Raw genomic sequence first — 21252 nt, 5'->3', positions numbered from 1 at the left:
TCATTGTGTTGTCATCAAGTGGCTGTTTCCAGTCTTCGCCCTCGGCTAGGGGGACCATATCGTTAAACTATATTTGTGTTGCATGCACAGATTATTGATTGATTTTCTTTATTGATTTTCTTGTTTATTTGAATGCGCCTTCTTTTATCGTGTATTGTATTGTGCTTTCTCAACCCTCGTAATGCGTTGGCCCCTGTTACCGTCACTGTGTGTTAATTGACGTTGTTTTTTTCTACTCGCACTTTGTGACCTTTATCTGTGAAAAGTGAGATATGAATAAACTTTATACTTACTTACTTACGTACAGATGACAATCACATTCAAATTGAATAAATATGATAAATATATCTAAAGGATCCAGGTCATACTGTAGCTTATAGAAGTACTTCGTCAAAAGCGACTGGACTTATTCTTGAATTATACTATATGTATCCACGTAGCCATGAGGTTGATGGTGACACGTGTTTTGTCATCATGTCCGTGAGCGTCTGACCGAACCTTGGAGGCAGACATGTGGACACTTTTAGCAGGTTGTAACAACTGGTTGAACAACACCATCTAAAGACAAATGAAAATACAAAATAAAAAGCTTGACATGTGGCTTTGAGTCTAAACCAATGGCTGTACTGTAACTGCAGCTCTGCAGCAATCTGCTGTATAATTAGTGCCGTGTTTAACGCATTGCTTGTAAATATGGAAGTGTTTCTCTGAAAGCGACTGGTGTAAATCATGCACAGAGAATAATGAGTCATTCAAAGTGTAATGATGGTGAGTCAGTCAGAGACAGAACATAAAGATGAGAGGGGAGGAGGATGGGTGGATAAAGAGGGCTGATTAAAGAAATGGAAAAGAACAGAGGGGAATTACATGAACATGGAGGTTTAGATTGGAAAAGAAAGAGGAAAATAGTGGGAAAAAGAAGCAGGAGGACTGAGATGACGATAGAGGGAAAAATATAGCGGCGAGAATGAGAAGGAGAAAAAAAAGAGTTCAGGGCCGAATGGGCTAAGAGAGAAAAATGAGGAGAACCAAGCGCATCAGAACGAAGGCAGGGAAAGAAAGGAGAGGGGGATTCATGAAACAGTGGTCTGTAATTGGGGGGTTCAGAAGTCGATCCACATTCCTGTAGAGTGAGGATATAGAGCAATGGCTGCCTGCAGCGTATGTAGGGCACGGAGACACCCTGAGACGAGAGAGATGAGGAGGACAGATGCTTCTCTCCTTGGTCACCTTCTTTTTTTTTTATCACTGACATTTGCTTTTAAGGAAGATCGATGCGTCTCAGTGTGTGCGTCTTTTTTCTTCTTCTCTCCAATCTATCAGTTATCAGCCTGCTTTAATCCTAACGCATCCTCACAAATTAAACTAAATTAGAACAATGAAACTGAATTAAACAGTTTCAGACATGTCAGTGACATGTCTCCAGGGTCTGTTGGACGCCCGCTCCACCAGCTTGGTTCAGACGGAGATATCTCAACAGTCATTTAGTGGATTGTCATTCAATTATATTCAACTGCTTATGATCCCATTGCAATGAATCCTACGGTCTTTGGTGATCCCCAGGCTCTTCCTTTTAGCGCCACCATGAGGTTGACAAGGGAAATTTCTCCTAAACTATTGTATATGTTTAGTAAATGTATAAAAAAATAATATATACACACACGCACTCTCTCTCTCTCTAAGACACACACACACACACAGAGCTATAAAAAAAGACATGTATTTAGCTTCTGTATCTATGTAGACTAGCGTGCACGTTGCACAATACAGTATGACGCTGTGTGATTTAAATAAACAGATAAAAATAACACTGATTAAACTGTTGCCATGTTATAAAGCATCCTAAGATAGCTGAGTCTCTCTCTCTCACTCTCACTCACACACACACACACACACACACACACACACACACACACACACACACACACACACACACACACACACACACCGTCTTTTTGAATCTTCTCTTTCTTTACAGCTGCCTTCCTGTGATATCCACCTTCAGTACACGTGTCCTGTCACATGTCTGTCCTCCTTGATCACTCTCTGTTTGTCCCTCTTCGTCTCAGATCGGCCCCTTGATCCTTCCACCACATTTCTCCCCCTCTGTCTGGTTCATTTTTTCCCTCGTTATCATAAATATACATGTAACATTTCTCTCCTGTCACGTTCACTTCCATTTGGCTCCCCTGTTCCCTTTCCACCTCTCTCATTCCCGGCTTTTGGGTTCATTTATATGTTTTGCGACGTGTCTCTTCTCACTTCTAATTGACCTGTGGACCCCCCCCCCGTCGTGCTCACTCAGTTGTAACCTCTCGTCTCAGTTGGCGCTAATTGATCTAATGAGGGCACCGACATCACTGGTCAGTCAGAGTCGATAAACATTAAACGATGGGTATTAAACTAATATATTTTAGGTATTTAATTATTATTATAAAACTAGTTTTGCTATTATTATTATTATTATTATTAAAATATATATATATATATATATATATATATATATATATATATAGTTTTACTTCTGTGGTCACACTTCAAAAAGGAACACACATTTGAATTTTAATACAATTTTGACATTTACATACACTTCCTAGTAAGACCCACTGCCCTACATTTTTGTCTTGGGCTCCTTGCTCCCACCTCTGCACATCATACTCACCTGTCTGCAATCAGCTCATCAAGCTCACCTGTCTGCAATCAGCTCATCAAGCTCACCTGTCCCTCATCAGCTCTTCAACCTACATTATAGACCTTTTCATTGCCATGCTTTTGTGAAGTTTGGTCAAAGTTTACTTCACTTCCCAAAGAGGAAATACATTTAACCATTTAGAATATTTATGTTGCCAAGTTGGCAACATTCTTATGTGTATATTTTTTTATTTATTTTTTATTTATTTATATAAATAATAATATAATAAATATATCTAAATATATATATATATAAATAAATACATATAAATATATATATACATATACATATATATATATATATATGACTGCCTCCCTGCTTGTCTCCCAGTAACCACCAAGCTTCCTCTCAACCTACCTCTGCTCGCCATGCAGACCGGTCTCTATCATCCACAAAATAAAAGCTCTCCTCTTACCAACACCACTGAGTCCGTAACGAGTGGAAGTGCTGCAGTTACACTTGTCACACTCCGAATCTCACGTCCATGATCAAACTATCATTCAGCGTTATTCATAGTCACTCTTTATAGATGAAAACAGACGTTGTTTCCATTTCGTCAACTCATCTGGTAGGAAATAATGTATGACCTTGTCTGGGCCAAATTTAATGAGAACTATCTGCACCTCAGGGAACGGATTCATTCAACAATACGGAACCTTGCCCCTCAAGAGAAAAGAAAAAGAAAAAAAATAATTTCTTCACTGAAGTTGTTGCAGGGCAAAAATGTCATTTTGGAATTTACAATCTCAAGAACTGTCCAACTGTGGGACCGGGAACTGCGTTGCCGTGGTGATACATTCCACTTCCCATAACAAGAGGTCATATCCCACAGGGTGATGTCACTGAAGACTTTGTTATCCCTCCAGTGGCCCCTCACTGTATGTGTGTCGGTGCTGCACCGGCAACTCTGCTAAAAGCAGAGTAAAAAAAAAAAAAACATTTTTAGAGATGCCTGATTGAAACTCAAACAAGAAGGAGAAGAGGTTTGTGCTCTTGATTCCAGGCCAATAAGAAGGGGCATCAGGTACATGTAGCCATGTTTAACAGCCCTGCCATGAAGATGTAAGGCCTGTGGATTGACAACAAACTAGAAGAGACTCCTCATACAGCCACATACCAGCTTTGGGAGAGTGGACAGCAGTGCTTTGAGCTATATGCTAACACCAACAATAAACCAGACGTAAGCACAGCCTCACAGAGCCGACACGGCAGCAGACTCAAAGTCTGGCTCCGGTTTGTCAGTCATTTTGGGTGTCCTGCGTCCCGACAAATAACTGTAAAATACTCAAACCTTTACTCGCAAAATTGTACCGGTTTACATGGTGAAAATAACGATTATAGTCTAATAATATTAATTTAAAAAATATTAATAATAATGTACTTGTCAGCATAAATGTTTATCAACAAGCAGTACATATGGTATATTACACCAGTGCAATCCTTGTGTTTACTGATGTTATCATACAGTTCTCAAATAAAGTCTGTCTTGATGGATTTTGGGGCACAAAACATAATTCTATCTGCTAGGTAGGTTTGCTAAGCGTTTAAATAATCGTCCCCCAATCCTGAGGAATCCTGTGGAACGCTCGTATGCGTGTGCATACGTGTGAGCATGCATACGTGTGAGGATGCATACGTGTGAGCGTGCATTAACGTGTGAGTGTGCATACGTGTGAGCGTGCATTAACGTGTGAGCGTGCATTACCGTGTGAGCGTGCATTAACCTGTGAGCGTGCATTAACGTGTGAGCGTGCATTACCGTGTGAGCGTGCATTAACCTGTGAGCGTGCATTAACGTGTGAGCGTGCATTACCGTGTGAGCGTGCATTAACCTGTGAGCGTGCATTAACGTGTGAGCGTGCATTACCGTGTGAGCATGCATACGTGTGAGGATGCATACGTGTGAGCGTGCATTAACGTGTGAGTGTGCATACGTGTGAGCGTGCATTAACGTGTGAGCGTGCATTAACCTGTGAGCGTGCATTAACGTGTGAGCGTGCATTACCGTGTGAGCATGCATACGTGTGAGGATGCATACGTGTGAGCGTGCATTAACGTGTGAGCGTGCATTACCGTGTGAGCGTGCATTAACGTGTGAGCGTGCATTAACCTGTGAGCGTGCATTAACCTGTGAGCGTGCATTAACGTGTGAGCGTGCATTACCGTGTGAGCGTGCATTAACCTGTGAGCGTGCATTACCGTGTGAGCGTGCATTAACGTGTGAGCGTGCATTAACCTGTGAGCGTGCATTAACCTGTGAGCGTGCATTAACGTGTGAGCGTGCATTAACCTGTGAGCGTGCATTAACCTGTGAGCGTGCATTAACGTGTGAGCGTGCATTACCGTGTGAGCGTGCATTACCGTGTGAGCGTGCATTAACCTGTGAGCGTGCATTAACCTGTGAGCGTGCATTAACGTGTGAGCGTGCATTACCGTGTGAGCGTGCATCAATGTGTGAGCGTGCATTACCGTGTGAGTGTGCATTAACGTGTGAGCGTGCATTACCGTGTGAGCGTGCATTAACGTGTGAGTGTGCATTACCGTGTGAGCGTGCATTAACGTGTGAGCGTGCATTAACCTGTGAGCGTGCATTAACGTGTGAGCGTGCATTAACCTGTGAGCGTGCATTAACCTGTGAGCGTGCATTAACCTGTGAGCGTGCATTAACGTGTGAGCGTGCATTACCGTGTGAGCGTGCATCAACGTGTGAGCGTGCATTACCGTGTGAGCGTGCATTAACGTGTGAGCGTGCATTAACCTGTGAGCGTGCATTAACCTGTGAGCGTGCATTAACCTGTGAGCGTGCATTAACCTGTGAGCGTGCATCAACGTGTGAGCGTGCATTACCGTGTGAGCGTGCATTACCGTGTGAACATGAATTAAAGTGTGAGCGTGCATCTATATGTGAGTGTGCATTACCATGTGAGCGTTCATCTACATGTGAGTGTGCATCTATATGTGAGTGTGCATTACCATGTGAGCGTGCATCTACATGTGAGCGTGCGTTACCATGTGAGCGTGCATTAACATGTGAGTGTGCATTACCATGTGAGCGTGCATCTATATGTGAGTGTGCATTACCATGTGAGTGTGCATCTACATGTGAGTGTGCATTAATGTGTGAGCGTGTATTAACGTGTGAGAAGACAAACTTCTCGTTTTCTTTTTAACATTTCTTTCCGTACTACTGATCTCTCTACCAAGAGATCCACCATTTTCATAGTAAAATGCATATCCAACTTGAGAACCAGGAAAGGTGTGACGTACTGTCAGCATGTGTATTTACTTGAGAACAGGAGACACGTCATTCATTAAAAGTCCCCAACTAGATCCAACCACACAAACCTACCAAACCAGCTGAGCTATCAGGTGTAACCTGAGCTCTCGCAAACTGTAAGGCTGAGACCATCAGTTAGATCAGCATCAAGGCTATACTGTAGTTTTTTTGGGTTTCATTAATTCTTTCTCATACAATTTACTTATCATTTTATATGGCCTAAACATCATTAAGCTGTGATATGTTATAACATATGCTTGTATGTATATGTATATATATATATAATTTATTTATGTGAGTAATATGTATTGTGTATTATAGTATTGCATGCAAATAAAACCAAACCAAACCAAACTTGTTTAAGCTTCCTGCACTCCATCCCTGTTCATCACTACGCACGTGTGAGTGTGTGTGCGTGTGTGTGTGTGTGTGTGTTGTAGGCCAATAGTCACTCAGTTACACAACCGCTTTCAGTTTCCGAGCCCTGCCTGCCTGCCTAGTGCCTGCCTGCCTAGTGGCTCCCCGCCCACCGCTGCTCTCTGCTGCCTGCCTGCCTGACTGCCTGCCTACCCGACTGCTGGGCGGACTGGGGCAGATCCGAGCCGACCAGTTCCGCGTTCTCTCCTCACCCAGTGCACGGACCAGAGTGAGCAGGAGAACCGGGCAGTGTCATGGTGGACATTCCTGCCCAGCCGCGGCATCCGTAACTCCGGGGGCAGAGCGAAAGTGTGGACGGAGGTGAGAAATGTGTTATTATTTCTTGTTATTTCTGCGCGGATGACGAATTCATCAGTCGACGTCGGTCGCGAGACGTTACGGACAAACTTTGACGCTGCTGGCTGGACCTCCTCTCTCTCTCTCTCTCTCTCTCTCTCTCGCTCTCTCTCTCTCTCTCTCCCCCTCCCTCCCCCTCTATCGCTCGCGCTCTCGCTCTCCTGTAACGCAAAGTGCGTCGCCGTGCACACTCACATGCGGGGATTACGGTATGTTCACGCAAACGGCGAATAAGCCGCGTGCGGTGCGCTTCCCGTCGGTGTCGTTAAAAAGGCCGTGGCGTGAAAAGCTTTGCAACTTTTGCTGTCGATACGTGCTTCGCGCGCGCGCGTGCGTGCGTGCGTGTCGACGCGTGCGTGTCGACGCGTGTGCTCGAGTGTGTAGATAGATGGGTAGAGCTGCGACACGCGCGTATGTGCTCGCTCGCGCGCGCGTCTGAACGTGTAGCCTATGGTGTTTAGGCGAATTGTCACTGTAAGGTGCGTGTGTCGTCCATTGATGTTGTTTTGACAGAGGTGACGTAGACCGTGACGCGCCTTAAGGATGAGATAAGCAGATCCGCTTGCGTGTGAATAAATAGCACGCCGGTGCGCGCGCGACTGTGCCTCGTTGACGGACACTGAGAGGGGAATTTTCAGGGCTGCGCACTTCGAGATTTTTCTAGCAACAAAAAAAAAAAAGCGACACGCGTTGAAAAGAAAGCGGGCGCGTGGAGTCGAGGACACAACCTTTCCTCTGTGTGTAGTTTTGTTTCTGCAAAAAAGCTGCAGGAAGCCAGCTCCGCGTGGGTTCAACACTGTCCACACAGCTGACGTACAGAGGCAGCAAGTCAACGTGCGGTTTGTGTGACGTAATCATAATGACGGAAGTTGCACATGAGAATAAAGTACACCCTTAATTAAAAGTATAGCCATAGAAATATGACTGTTGGGGCCTAATGTGTTTGCGGCATACTGCAGGTGGATATAAAATGAGCTACACTTTTACAACAACAAACCAATGGCTCAAATACGGACTCACACCTACATTTGCTTTTATTCAGTTGAGATGATTAGTCAAATTAAAATAAGTGATGACTAATTATGAATCAATGATGTAACCGTGCAGTTCTGTTTTGCCAGCCTCATCTCAATAGCGCTGTACCAGGAAATAATCAACTGGGTGTCTGTTTTGGCAGATTTTGATATATTTAATTTCTTAGAACGTTACCATGGTTTAAGGGACAGGCGAGCTAGTTTTAGTTGGGGTTGCAGGAACTTTAAAAAATTTTTGCACATGTATCCCATAGTTGTCTTTCAGTATTTAAGAGTCAGCCTTCTTAGAGTTTAAGCACTTTCTAGAATCGAGCTTATTGGAAGTGTTTTGTGTAAAGTTTGGCACTATGTTTCAATTTCAAGTGCATATTTTCCATAAATATAGATTGACAATAGAAAACAGTCTTATTGCATATATAGTCAAAAATACTACTTAGTCTCTTCTTGTTGTGCACATATCTAAAGACATTGACAGATATATTGGTTATGGTCGACCGTAATGTTCTACATCAGCTATTTGAGCCCTATACATGCAATATACATGCTGGAGCTGCAGTATCACACACTTTATTTTGTATAATATTCCTACAGTAACTTATAGTTTGTCTGTGATAAGCAGTGGTAAGTTGTTCCTGCTTCATTGTGTTGACTTCTGGCACAACCATATATTGTGGTATCCGCCTACCATTAAGAAACGAGGCAGATTTGTGGTTTTGGTATAAAAATGTATCTAATTTAAATGATGGTCATATATAATAAAAGTAAACCCACTGAAGCTCATTTAGACTCTGACATTAATTGCCTATCGGTTGCATTTGTTGCAACAGCATTTATAGGAACAATTGAGTAAGAAGAGTCAAACTCAAATGAGGTGTTGGATGGGGTCAATAAATACAAAAAGTTTATTCTGTAACTGTTATTACAGTAAGCTGCATGATGATTAGTATTTGATAGTAATCCATTCTAAGGCTGCTGTGTGTTTTATTTTTAATAGAAAATGAATCAGACCTGAGAACAGTGACTAATCCCACATCCAGAAACATTTACATGGCTTCCTCACTTCATTTACTCGAACTGCAGCGCTGACACCACAGCATCTGAATAAAAGGCTTTGCACCGTAGAGATGACACTTCTGAATGGAATAGAAGCCACCACTATGAGGCTTAACATTATATATTAATATATTTGAAGTAGGGAAACCAAAATTCATTCAAATCCATCAAAATGGGAATGGAATAGATCCAAGTTGGAGACTTTAGCTATTCATAGTAATGGTAATCCAGAGACTGACGCATGTAGGTCAGAGCTGCAACAATCCTGTGAATGTTCATTTCATTGTTTGTTATTGATAAATACATTAATTACACAACAAAACAGGTAGGAGAGAACAAACCAAAAAGTCGAAGGTGACTTTGATAAGTGTCGAGATTTAATCACTGCCCTTTAAACTGTCTGTGAGCCAGTTCACAGACACTTTAAAGGGCTCGTCATTGGGAGCTTTTCTTGTTGTTTCTAATATTCCTGGTGCTGAAGCAGTATCACATGTCATGCACACAACTTTCTGTTCTTATTGAATGCTGATGAATTCTGTATATTTTTTTTCTACTCAAGCAAACAGTCATTTCTTTAGAAATCACGATAAAGATATAGTTTCATTTATTTAATTGTGTTAGTGTTGTTCAGTCATAAGGGACTCTATAGGCTTGTAAAATGTTCCTTTTGAATGTTTCTTTTATTGTGTCTTAAGTTCGGTACTCTGCACATTGCACACTTCCTGATGCTTGATTGTTATTCTCTTTAGGTCACTTGCATTTGAGGTTAAAAGGTCATCAGACAAGCCCATGTCACCATGTGCTACTAGAAGAACGTAGCCGTCAACGGCAGCAGCACCATGATGATGAACGAACTGACCGGGATGAGGCCGACTACGCAGAAGTCTTCGGCCTCACTGTTGTCGGCTGACCTCTGACCCCTCATGGATTCAAAATGGCACTTTGGCTGAGACGGGGAAGGAAGCATGACATCTTACTCTCCAGGAATTCTGGGAATTTAACAAACGTGGTTGTTTGAAACAGGATTGCACAGACTGGTCCCCCGGTGTCGTTTTATTCTTCTTCAATGGGACTAACATGGTTCAGTGAAGATGGAATAATATCTGTGTGGGAGATGTTGTTCAAGAAAAACTGATTACCAAATAGAAATTGGGTCAAGCATGGAGCAGGATTTTACACAGTAGGCGCTCTCATTTCTCTCATAAATTGTGGATAGTGAACATTTGTATGCACTAGCCTGGACTAACATTAGCCAGTGTTGGAGAAGATACCTAACCGTGACACCCAATATTCAACTGTAATCTTTTCCATTCCGTATTGTTGTGAATGGACGTCTGACTCTTCCAAATCTAGAAGGTGACCTTTCCCTTCAGCTTTAAACTGTAACTCTGACTCCTGGTCAGTCTCTTGCTGTAGCGTTGCAAAAAAAAAAAAAAGGACTCCAAACATGGCTGCCACAGGAAGGAAGCACATGGTGAGGGACTTTAACCATTTCATCACCTGTTACCTGTGTCGAGGTTACCTGATAAAACCGACCACGGTCACCGAGTGCCTGCACACCTGTGAGTGAAACACTGTTTCTTTGTGACACGACACATTTCTATGAGTGGAAATAAATGGCAGAAGTTCATCAAGACAGTTTAACATGATGTGGTTTGTTTAGAGTCGTCCCACAGTGCATTGTGGGAACACAGTATCACCGAGCAAGCAAACAAGCTTGTGAATGAGCAAACTATCTATACATTAGCTAACCTGCTAAAGAGCTAGCTAACTAGCGTATGATTTTTTTTTTAACTGCTAAAAGCAGCCACATTTCTTTCTTTTCTTCAGAGTCCTTAAACAGGACGACGTCAAACTGTCTTGACGAAGAGTAGCCATTAGATATAGTAAGTTAAGTTCAATAAATCATGTCTATGTTGTTTCTCCTGCAGTCTGTAAGAGCTGTATCGTGCAGCACTTTGAGGACAGTAATGACTGTCCTAAATGTGGCATTCAGGTCCATGAGACCAACCCACTGGAGATGCTCAGGTAACATGTCATTTGTCTTCTTCTTACTTCATCCTCTCTTTTTATTTGAACAAGCTTATTTTATTCCATTCATCTCCATTTTATTAGTGGCCCCCTTGGTCCACCTGCTATGTTCTAGTCTTTCTACTTTTTTAACGCATCTCGGTCTTCTTATCCTTCTGTTTGTCTCTTATCTTATTTACTACCTGTTCTTCATTCATGTTTCATTCTGATTTGACATCTGTTTTGTCTTATATCACAGATACTCATCTGTTGCACCAACTCATTCTCTCTCTTGTATCTTCCCTTTTTTCTCCAAATCTTTTATTCCCTCTTCACTTCTTGTCTTTGCTTTCCGCCCACCTGACCCCTCTCTCCTCTACCTCCACTCCTTAAACTCCTGTCACTTTAAATCACCTCCTTGTCACCGTTCTCTCCCTCCACCTGCTCCTCACTCTCCTCTCTCCATATTCTCAGGTTGGACAACACCCTGGAGGAGATCATTTTCAAGCTGGTGCCTGGACTCAGAGAAAGTAAGTTTGCCGGATGGTTTCATCAGTCCATGTTTGATTATATGACTATTCATTGGTGGGTAGACATTTATTTTAATAAACAACAGTACTCCCATTACATCGGTTTTTAATTTAATTTTTTTTTTTTTACAATGCATACACAGTAGCAACCACCTAGCAACACTTTAGTAATCCCCAAGAACATCTTAGCAACCACTGGGCAACACCATCACAAAGAATGCCTTCGCAATAATTTAGCAAGACCCTAGCAACTGACCGAAACACCTCAGCAACCACATAATCACCTACCCCCCCCCCCCCCCCCCCCCCCCCCCCTCCCCTCCCCCAAACATATGGAAACCAAGCAGCATCAACAATCTCCAAGTGAACCCAGCCACCACCGAAGTGACGCCCGAGCAACCTCTTAGCAAAAAAAAAACTTGCTGTGAACGCAAAACATCGTGGTTATGTTCTTATTTCTTTTTTTCTTTTGGTGTTGTCATTCTATGTTTAATATTCAAACAGATTTTTTTCTTTCTACTTCCATAAAAGGCAGGAACTGTACTGGACACCGCTACGTATATATCCGGATTACATTGCAGTAACACAACATGCCTGTCCTCATTTTATATTCACACTGTACAGTATAGAAGATAATGACCCAATAGTCTCAAAAGGGAGAGCTGGGTTCAAACCCGCATGGCTGAAAAGCATACACCCTGTTGAAGCGCCTTTGAGCAAAACAAGCTCCTGGGCACTGCTCTGCAGTTTTGAACCAAGAAGCCAAGCCAACATGTCTAACTAAAGCTGTGATGGCGATATAATTTTATGACTCCATAACTTCACCTCCGGTGACGGAGCACTCTGGCAGCTGCTTGATGGAACAGACGTATCATGCTTTAGTGGCGCTCATGGCGCTCGGCGCGTAAAAAAAAAATTGTATCACATACATATTCTGTTTTATGTTTTTTAAAGAGCAGACTGTTGTTTTCTTTGTACCTCACACATGGCATGTCCATGCAGAGGATTTCTTTCCACTCAATTTTCATTGTTCTTTAGAGGCGAGGACATACTTCATACAGAGTGTGGAAATACAACTAATGGTATTCACGGAAATCAGTATGAACACAACATTGACGTGTGACTGACCACAAGAGACATGAACAACAACACAAATGATATTAGCCATATGCTTCCGGGGTCGTTAGACCGTGCTTTATATTTTGTATTGTCGAATGAGTGAAGGTAACTCAAATAAGATAACTCATTTATGGACAGAATCCATACTGAAAGCCATTATTTTCAGCTTGCGTTGGTCTGGGGTCTCTTCCTCTAGAGCGGTGTGCAAAGGAGCTCGTATGCATCGATAATTATGATGAACCTTCCCAAATTCTTCCATTACACTGCAAAGAACTTGAATTGAACACTCCCGTTCAATGAGCAGAAACTCAAATACTCAAACACACGGTCTCTGTCGAGCTAATGCAACATCAGATCCACCCTTCCTTCTTTATATGCTGCTTTATAACACTTGTTTTTTTTCTTCCTGTCATTCATTTTATCTGTTTATGTGAACCAGAAGAGGAACAGCATGAAGTGGAATTCTGGAAGAAGAACCAACCCAGAGCAAATGGCCAAGGTAAGCTGTCTCACTTAGACCGGGAATATAATTGAACCTTTATGAACTTTATTTTGACTAATACAGTTACTATTTGCCTGTTAGTAATAGGAGAACCCCCTGCGATGTGTAACAATGTCAGATATTGTGTATCATGCCACCGTTTTTATCTTCTTCCTCTCATGCTTAGAGTAGGCAGAAGTAAAATCAATAGATGAGGGAAGTTTGTGATTCATCAACATGTGAGACATCAGAGAATTTCCTGCTCATTTACAACCCACACAAGCTTTGTAGAGGGCGATAATTCAGTATTGTCATTTATCAACTTTTAATCGCATCATTATGATGGCGATTTGATACTTTAATAATTTAAAGTTTGCCTAAATTGAAACTTCCTATTCAAAAAAAGATTTTAGTGGATCACATCTCACTTATTAACCCGTGTGTGTGCGTGTGTGTGTGTGTGTGTGTGTGTGTGTGCGCGTGTGTGCGTGTATGCTCGTCTCATACCAGAAACTGTGCGGTGTCAGCGGTTTGGGCTGCCTGATGTTGGAGGCGATTATGATGATGATGATGATGATGGTGGTGGTGGCGGCGGTGGAGGTGGTGATGATGATGACGATGGCGGCGATGAAGATTACCACAGGAGTGACCCTCAGATAGCCATCTGTCTGGACTGCCTACGCAACACGGGACAGTCGGGGGAGAGCACTGTTACGGTGTGTGTGTGTGTGTGTGTGTGTGTGTGTGTTTTATATATGTGCAACCTTTTCATCAAGAAGTGTCTCTCGCAAAGGTTTGAATGTGTTTTTGGGTTCTTTTCCTGTAAAAATGTACAACGATCTTTTAGTTACCTCTCTCATTAGGTTTAGTGTAATGGGATTTGTCTCTCGCCCGCTTAGGATTTGATGAAGAGGTTCATCCGCTGCTCCAGTCGAGTCACAGTGGGAACAATTAAGAAGTTTCTCAGTCTTAAACTAAAGCTGCCCAGCTCCTATGAGGTAAGGAACAGAGTCCATGAGCATTTAAATGAAGGTCTGCACACTGTTGCTCCCTTAAGTGCAATCTATTAGCACATAAACCACTGATATGTCGAGCTATTGCTCTTCTTCACACTTATAATATCAACAGAGGCGCCATCTTTAAATACACAATCACATGATATTACCGGTGATTCATACAACCCACACAAAACACAGTCATGTTGCATGTTTATTAAGAAAAGCACATATATGATAGACAAAAATATTTAAAACAAATATATATATCTATAGTTAAGAACATCACAGATCATAAGAGTAACGTCAAGTCAGTTACTGGCATACCTTCTATATGGTTAGAGTTAAATAGAGGCACCTCTAGAATTAAAATGGGATGTACCTAAAACAAATGTATGAAAATAATACATTCAATCTTTTACAAAGGCATATTGTGATTAACATCTATGTAAAGTTGCTAAGTTCACTCTAAAGACAGCGTGTTGTTTTGCCGACTGCGGTTTAGGGCAGTCCTGCTGGTGATGTCGTCACACGGCTGATGCAAATGCACCGAGTTTGTTAATCAAATACTATGATTGAACTGGTCTAATGCAGCCTCCAGTGCATTGACCATTATTGTCAGACATGGCTAAGTGACTGGGTGACTTGAGCACCAGCAACGTTGCCTAAACAAAGTGAGTTTAAAGCACAATAAGGAACATTTATGCGCTTTATTATTAGCTAGCTACAGACTCGAAAAACCCCCAAAAGACCCAAAACGTTATCAAGCTGCCACACAGAGCAAAGAAACGGCAAATCCAATAAGTATACGTGTCAATTCTAAGATAACACAAAAAATTCATTTCAAGTAAAATAACCAACAAATGTCCCACTTTGAGAAATTAAACGAAAGAGTGAAAAAAAAAAAATCTGTCAGCTTGGATTAAAAACTGATGGCTTCCACATTTACTTAAGACTGAGTTTGTACTGAATCTCAAACAGTCTGTCACTTGTGCAGTGCAGCCTCCCACTCATTACCGCAGTGAACTTCCCCTTTTCTTTCATTTTCTGCATTAGGACTAAGATTTTTTTTTTTTTTTAAAGAAAGAAGAAATGTCATTTCCTTTGTCAATTCATGTGTCATCATCCTTTGAAGTTTTGGCACCTAATTGAATTTATTCCTGATCATATTTTTCTTCTTCTGCCGCGTCCAGCTGGATGTGCTGTGTAACGGAGAGATCATGGGAAGAGATCACACTCTGGAGTTCATCTACATGACCCGATGGAGGCTACACGGAGAGAATGTAAGGCCGTCGCCCTTCACTTCCTGTTTGTGTGTGCGCGTCTGCATGCTCGTGTGTAGATGCACTGGTGTGCAGGAAAGCATTTTCTTGTTGTTGGGACTCGCCTCCACAAAAAGGAATCTTTAGAATATGAAGTACAGATCAGCTTTGCGGTTAAAGTTGCAGTCCGGTTCATTTATTGGTAAGAATGAAAGTCCAGGAGGAGTCGTCCTGTCCTCAGACTTTAGGGTCATTTGTCCACTCTGTGGTTCAAGGTCTAACATGTTAATTGGTCCTCACAAAGATAGAAGCACAATAACTCTCTCACACACACACACACTTAGCACACACACACTACCAGGAGGAGTTGTCCTGTTCTCAGACTTTTGGGTCCATTCTGTGTGTGTATGTGTGTGCGTGTGTGTGTTTGTGTGGTCACCATCATCTGGATTTACAGTATACTGTGTGTGTGTGTACTTGCTCGGGAACAGTGCGTTCATTCTTGCATATGGGGACTTGTTTATCGATTCATTTGCGTGCGTGCGTGCAGATGAATCAACAAACTTCAAATTGCTATTTTATAAAGTGTTGCACTGATCTAAACAATTATAATAATCCAGTTGGATCTGACATCCTTCTTATGTAATAATGAGATACAGATTGTCTCAGTGTACACACATTGTCAGAATTGTAGGTCATGTCATTTTCCATCTGGACCTTTATCCCATATGGAAAGCTGTGGACACACATTATGCAAACATTGTGTTACAACAGTGACTATTGTGAAATAGACTAAAATGTAAGAATTGTTAAAACGCATCTGGGTAAAAATAGGTCTAATGTGTAGCTAAGAGTTGCTTTACATGGAAAAACAGGTGTGATATAATGTAACCTTTAAAAAAAACCTTTAGCACAGTTGTAACCTAAAAATAAGTCTTCATGAGTTAGTTTAGATGTGTAAACGTGGCCCGTCATACTCCACGAGGACGAGGAACTCCTGATGGTTTGTGCAGGAATCACATTCACTCGAGGTGAAGGCTCTGAATTTAAAATACGTGAAGACGGCTTGTTTGACGTAAAAACACGTTATTAAAAGTGTGTCATCATACAGCTTCTTTATGAGCACAATCTGTCCTTCCCGCAGTATTTTCCTCCATCCCCACTTTTGCCCACAACTCTCAACGCTTCCAAAACAACAGACAGAAATCCGTCCGTCGGAAATTATTTATGTCCGGTGAGTCAGAGGGAAAAACACCAAGAAGCCCTGTCCGGTTGAGGATAAGATAAAGAGAGGAGTGACGGGAGAGGGTGAAAGAGACAGATTTCAAAAGCATGAAAGTCAGGAATGGAGACAGAAGAGGGAGAGAAAGAAGAGACGAGTCACTGACGCAGCTTGACTTGATTTTCTCCCTCCGACGCCGAGGCACACTCGCTCAAAATGTGTGCGTGGGAAGTCCTGTTGTCTGTGCTGACTGGGTAATGAACACATTCCTGATGCCTGTTATTGTTGACTGGCAGTTATTCATATTGATGTTTGTTCAGTTTGATTTCTGTTTAAATTAACTGTCATCGCTCGTCCCCAGAAATGTGATTTAGATAAATAAATTGTCATTCATTTTTTTTTTAAATTGCATCACCAAGACATTCGACCATTGAATCATTTGCCCTCAGCAACTCAAACGCAAATATGTTTTGGGTAAAAACTTAATTGCTATCCGGTCTAGAGGTCTTCACCCGAGGATTCAAGACCAGACCTGAGACCCTGACAGTATCAGATGGTACCACTCAAAGTGCTTCAACACTACAGGTCATCATTCACTCATTCACATGCATTCATACGCTTAAGAGAGGAGCCACCTGCCCATCAGGACTCTAACTAACCATTCATACGCTAATGGGAGGAGCCACCTGCCCATCAGGACTCTAACTAACCATTCATACACTGATGGGAGGAGCCACCTGCCCATCAGGACTCTAACTAACCATTCATACGCTAATGGGAGCAGCCACCTGCCCATCAGGACTCTAACTAACCATTCATACGCTAATGGGAGGAGCCACCTGCCCATCAGGACTCTAACTAACCATTCATACGCTAATGGGAGCAGCCACCTGCCCATCAGGACTCTAACTAACCATTCATACACTGATGGGAGGAGCCACCTGCCCATCAGGACTCTAACTAACCATTCATACGCTAATGGGAGGAGCCACCTGCCCATCAGGACTCTAACTAACCATTCATACGCTAATGGGAGGAGCCACCTGCCCATCAGGACTCTAACTAACCATTCATACACTGATGGGAGGAGCCACCTGCCCATCAGGACTCTAACTAACCATTCATACACTGATGGGAGGAGCCACCTGCCCATCAGGACTCTAACTAACCATTCATACACTGCTTGCGGGAGCAATTTGGGGTTAAGTGTCTTTATTATTCTTCAATAAAAGCCCCAGATATGTAATAGTAGTTTGAGTAGTTTGTATTTTTGTGTCGTTCCTTCTTCACACACCCCCCCGGTGTGTTGAGGCCTTTTTGATTACATTATTTTGGACTGCGCAATAAGTGACAAAGATGCTCATCTGTGGAGTTCAGAATTACACAAACTCTTGTCGTATGATCCAATAGACGACTTGTTGTTCAGATGACGACATACTGAAAGTCTAAATGTCAGATGGTCGTGTTGGATGGGCAGAGCCGTCCCACATAGCCCCTCTCTGTTTACTCTGTTCAGACGAAGGTCAAATCCCTCTCAGATTAGATTAGAAAGCACTCACGTTGTTTTTAAACCTCCAACGGTGTTTCTGAGATCAGACAAAGTCACTTATTAAAGTCGTTTTTTATTGAGCAGCGTTAGCTTCTCACCTCGTTAGCACAAATCCGTTTCATGTGTCGGCGCCATTTGTTCACGAGAAGGACTTTCTTATGAAACATGAATGCTCCCTCCAGAGAAAGCCGAACCTCAAACACGGCACACTAAAAAGGGTTCGGGGCTGTGTCGTCATAAATCTACCGAGCCCTCTGACGGGTGACATCATTCTCTAACTCTTGAATAACGAACCTTTGAGCAGCCTTATATTCCTCCAAGACCCCGGCCTTAACCCCTACATTGTTTCTACTCTGGTTAAACCATCTCGACAGGCCACCTCACTGGAATGAGAACCTTCCCCTGAATCATGTCCCGTGTCTTCCCAAGAACAGAGGATACATGAGATCAGTCTCACATTAAGTCGGTGAATCATTGCTTTCTCTGACTCGAGGTCCACGTTGAACTCACGGGAGGGGGAGTGCTGCTCTTCAGGACTCTAAAGGATGATTGCAAAGGATTGTGTCGACCCCCTTTCTTTTAGCATTGACCCTCACTTTGGTTCATAAGGAAAGATTGCAAAGACTGATTTGTTGTGAATAGTTAGGTGGAATATAATTAGATTTTAGAATTAAGTGTGACGCCAGAGGGGACACATTAAAGTAGAATATATTTGCATTAAGTCCAATAACCACATATTACTGTAGCAAATAGACAATGGAAAAGTACGGGTCAGTTAATTCTGTAATTTTTAGCTGCACCAAACAAATATTTGACAGCAAATGTGGTTTTAAGTATTTTCAGTGTTTTGCTGGCGCCGCACAATTCTACATTTAACAGTCGACACGGAGGACAAAATCCCTTAAAAGTCGCTGACAGCTGAGGAGGACAACGTGTATGATTCAAATTGTGTAAGAGACGCAGACACTAAGGCGCAAGCTCAGGTTGGACTCAGTGTTGTTCTTTATTTCCGAGTCATGATGCAGCAGAATGCAGAAAGCCGGAGGAGACGGCAGCAGCTGTGCTCCGCTGCACCAGCAGCAGCCTGGAGCTGCCAGAAATAGTCGAGACGGGCTCCGAAAAAAACCAGGAGACGGGGTCTTCGCTTTGCAGCTGCTGCTTTTATAAAAAGGGGTACGGCTCACATCTTTTTCACTCTCTCAAGTGAGCTTCACAACCAAAGGAGGCGAGATGTACAAGTAGTCCCTCCTTGACATCCCTGTTAGTCATCCAGAATAATGGATGAAGCGCTGCGAGGTCGAGGCTCCTCCCGGGCCGAGCCGTCGAATTAATACGAAGAGAGAGTGTTCGCTTTTGTGAAAAAAAGTGACGGCGCAACCTGAACTTTTCAGCATGACGACGTGGCAGATGATGACGTCATCATCAGAACGAGTTGCGTTTGGCCTGTAGGAAGTTAGCAGGGAGCAGATCGGGCTATTTGTTGACATGTTTGCACTCATTCTACTCATTGCCTTGTCGGTAGGGAAGCGTTGAATTAACACGATGTCATTAAGGAAATTACATACATAATGATACGAATATGTTCGTGAACATTTTATTGATGCGAGCCGCGTTGGTAATATTTCTCAACTTGCCGAATTCCGTAAATGAGCGAGGTATTTGTGACATAGGTGGCTATAGAGTTTGGTAAATAAATTAATGTTAATTGACTGATTTTGATTCAAGGACTCAGGCATTGATCACATTGATGTCCCCATTCTAAATCCCTCAAACAAGGCTCTGATTGGTCGACCGTTTCTTTCTTTTTCCGCTGACAGAAACAGCTGTTACTTTGAAGCACAACAACAGGCCCATTTAAATCGCTTAAGAAATCGGAGACTGTGTATTTTTATGAAAAGCACTGATGTGCAAACATATAGTTCTAAATCTTAAATACATTGTGATACACGTGCTTCTGGATTCAGATTTGAAAAGATGCTCCAAATAGAAAGAGTGGCTCGTTACACAAGCCCTGTGTATGCCACGGATATCGAAATGATAAACTTTTCAATTGAGCTTCAGCAGAGCGAGCAGCAGCCTTTTATTACTTTTATTTTTTTTCATTTATTTTTTTTTCATATATGACTCCTCTGCATCAGACACTTGGCTTCGCTCCTCTCTTATTCGAATTCATGAAAACCTGCAGTTTGACGTCAGGTGTCACCTGGTTTTATTGGCTGTGTGTGTGTGTGTGTCTGCGTGCGTATGTATGTGTGTGTGTGTGTGCTTGTGTCATGTGGAATTGGGTTGAACATACATGTTGCTGATGTAACAACTGTTATTTCATAAAAAAGCCTGTTCAATAAACGGTAACCGGACTACAGGATGTTCTAGCTTTAGTGTTTTAATATTTCATTTTTCCCCTCAGCGTCCCAGCAGACCGGTCGTGAACGTTTTACGGTGTGAAGACCAAAAAGACAGATTCTATTCTCTGAAACAGTTTGTTGTTGTTTTTCTGTCTCTCCCTCAGACACACCCCATGGTTCTTGAGTACCGCCCGCGAATCGACTTTGGCTGAACCACAGCTGCAAGAAGAGGACCACACACACACACACACAGACACACACATATATGTACACGCACACACACACACACATATTCAGACATACATAACAAGTACAGAAAACATTACACAAATGCAAACATGCCCACAATGTGCAGAGAAAGAGAGAGATTTAAATGTATTTTTGTACAGCCAATGATGAAGTGCATACGTTGTCATGGTAAAGAGGTTTTATGCTACATAGAATAATATATGCTATTATATATGATATTTTTAAATGTTTGTCCCTGTGCCTAAAAACTTGTCGAGATCAAATGAAGTATGACCATATCTTCACTTTGCCTGTCTAACTCTGTAGAATAAATGTTGATTTTCTACTGTTGACGGCTGTTTTTATGCCTGTTCACTCTCACTATCTGAAGGTGTGGATAATAAAACTAAAGCTGTCAGCCTAAAGCTTGAACTGTATCTGGATCTGACACATCATATCAATCCGAGATCTTTTCTAAGACACCCCCTCCAATGAAAATCCAGTTTTTAACCTTGTTGATATGCCCATATGGTGTTTTTTTATATCACATTATGAGGAAAATAAGCCCCATGGTTGTGCCTTTACACCCTGCAGAGTACTAATGAGTCTTAGAAACAGTCAGCCAGCCAGTGCGTCATGAGTCACATCCCTAAGAAATCAATCCAGTCAAATTGTGGGCGG

At 42.2% G+C, this 21252-nt stretch overlaps 1 protein-coding gene across 2 annotated transcripts; it reads left to right on the top strand.

Moving 5' to 3' along the window:
• Positions 1–6395: 6395 nt before the first annotated feature.
• pcgf5b (polycomb group ring finger 5b) lies at positions 6396–21008 on the top strand. Of its 2 annotated transcripts, none has more exons than XM_034551891.1 (9): positions 6396–6707; positions 9580–10392; positions 10762–10858; positions 11315–11370; positions 12929–12988; positions 13481–13686; positions 13870–13968; positions 15159–15248; positions 16372–17428. In XM_034551891.1, exons 2-9 carry the CDS (start codon positions 10278–10280, stop codon positions 16501–16503), a joined length of 855 nt encoding a protein of 284 aa, XP_034407782.1. In that variant the 5' UTR covers positions 6396–6707; positions 9580–10277; the 3' UTR covers positions 16504–17428. The 2 variants fall into 2 exon arrangements, with proteins under 2 accessions (XP_034407782.1, XP_034407783.1); XM_034551892.1 differs by lacking the exon at positions 16372–17428 and adding an exon at positions 20508–21008 and having other exon boundaries at positions 6401–6707.
• The last annotated feature ends 244 nt before the right edge of the window (positions 21009–21252 follow it).

This window comes from Cyclopterus lumpus, chromosome 15 (genome assembly GCF_009769545.1).
Source record: "Cyclopterus lumpus isolate fCycLum1 chromosome 15, fCycLum1.pri, whole genome shotgun sequence".
NCBI classification, from domain to species: domain Eukaryota; kingdom Metazoa; phylum Chordata; class Actinopteri; order Perciformes; family Cyclopteridae; genus Cyclopterus; species Cyclopterus lumpus.
The sequence above is the reverse complement of the archived record's forward strand: the minus strand, read 5'-3'. Positions and strand labels throughout refer to the sequence as shown.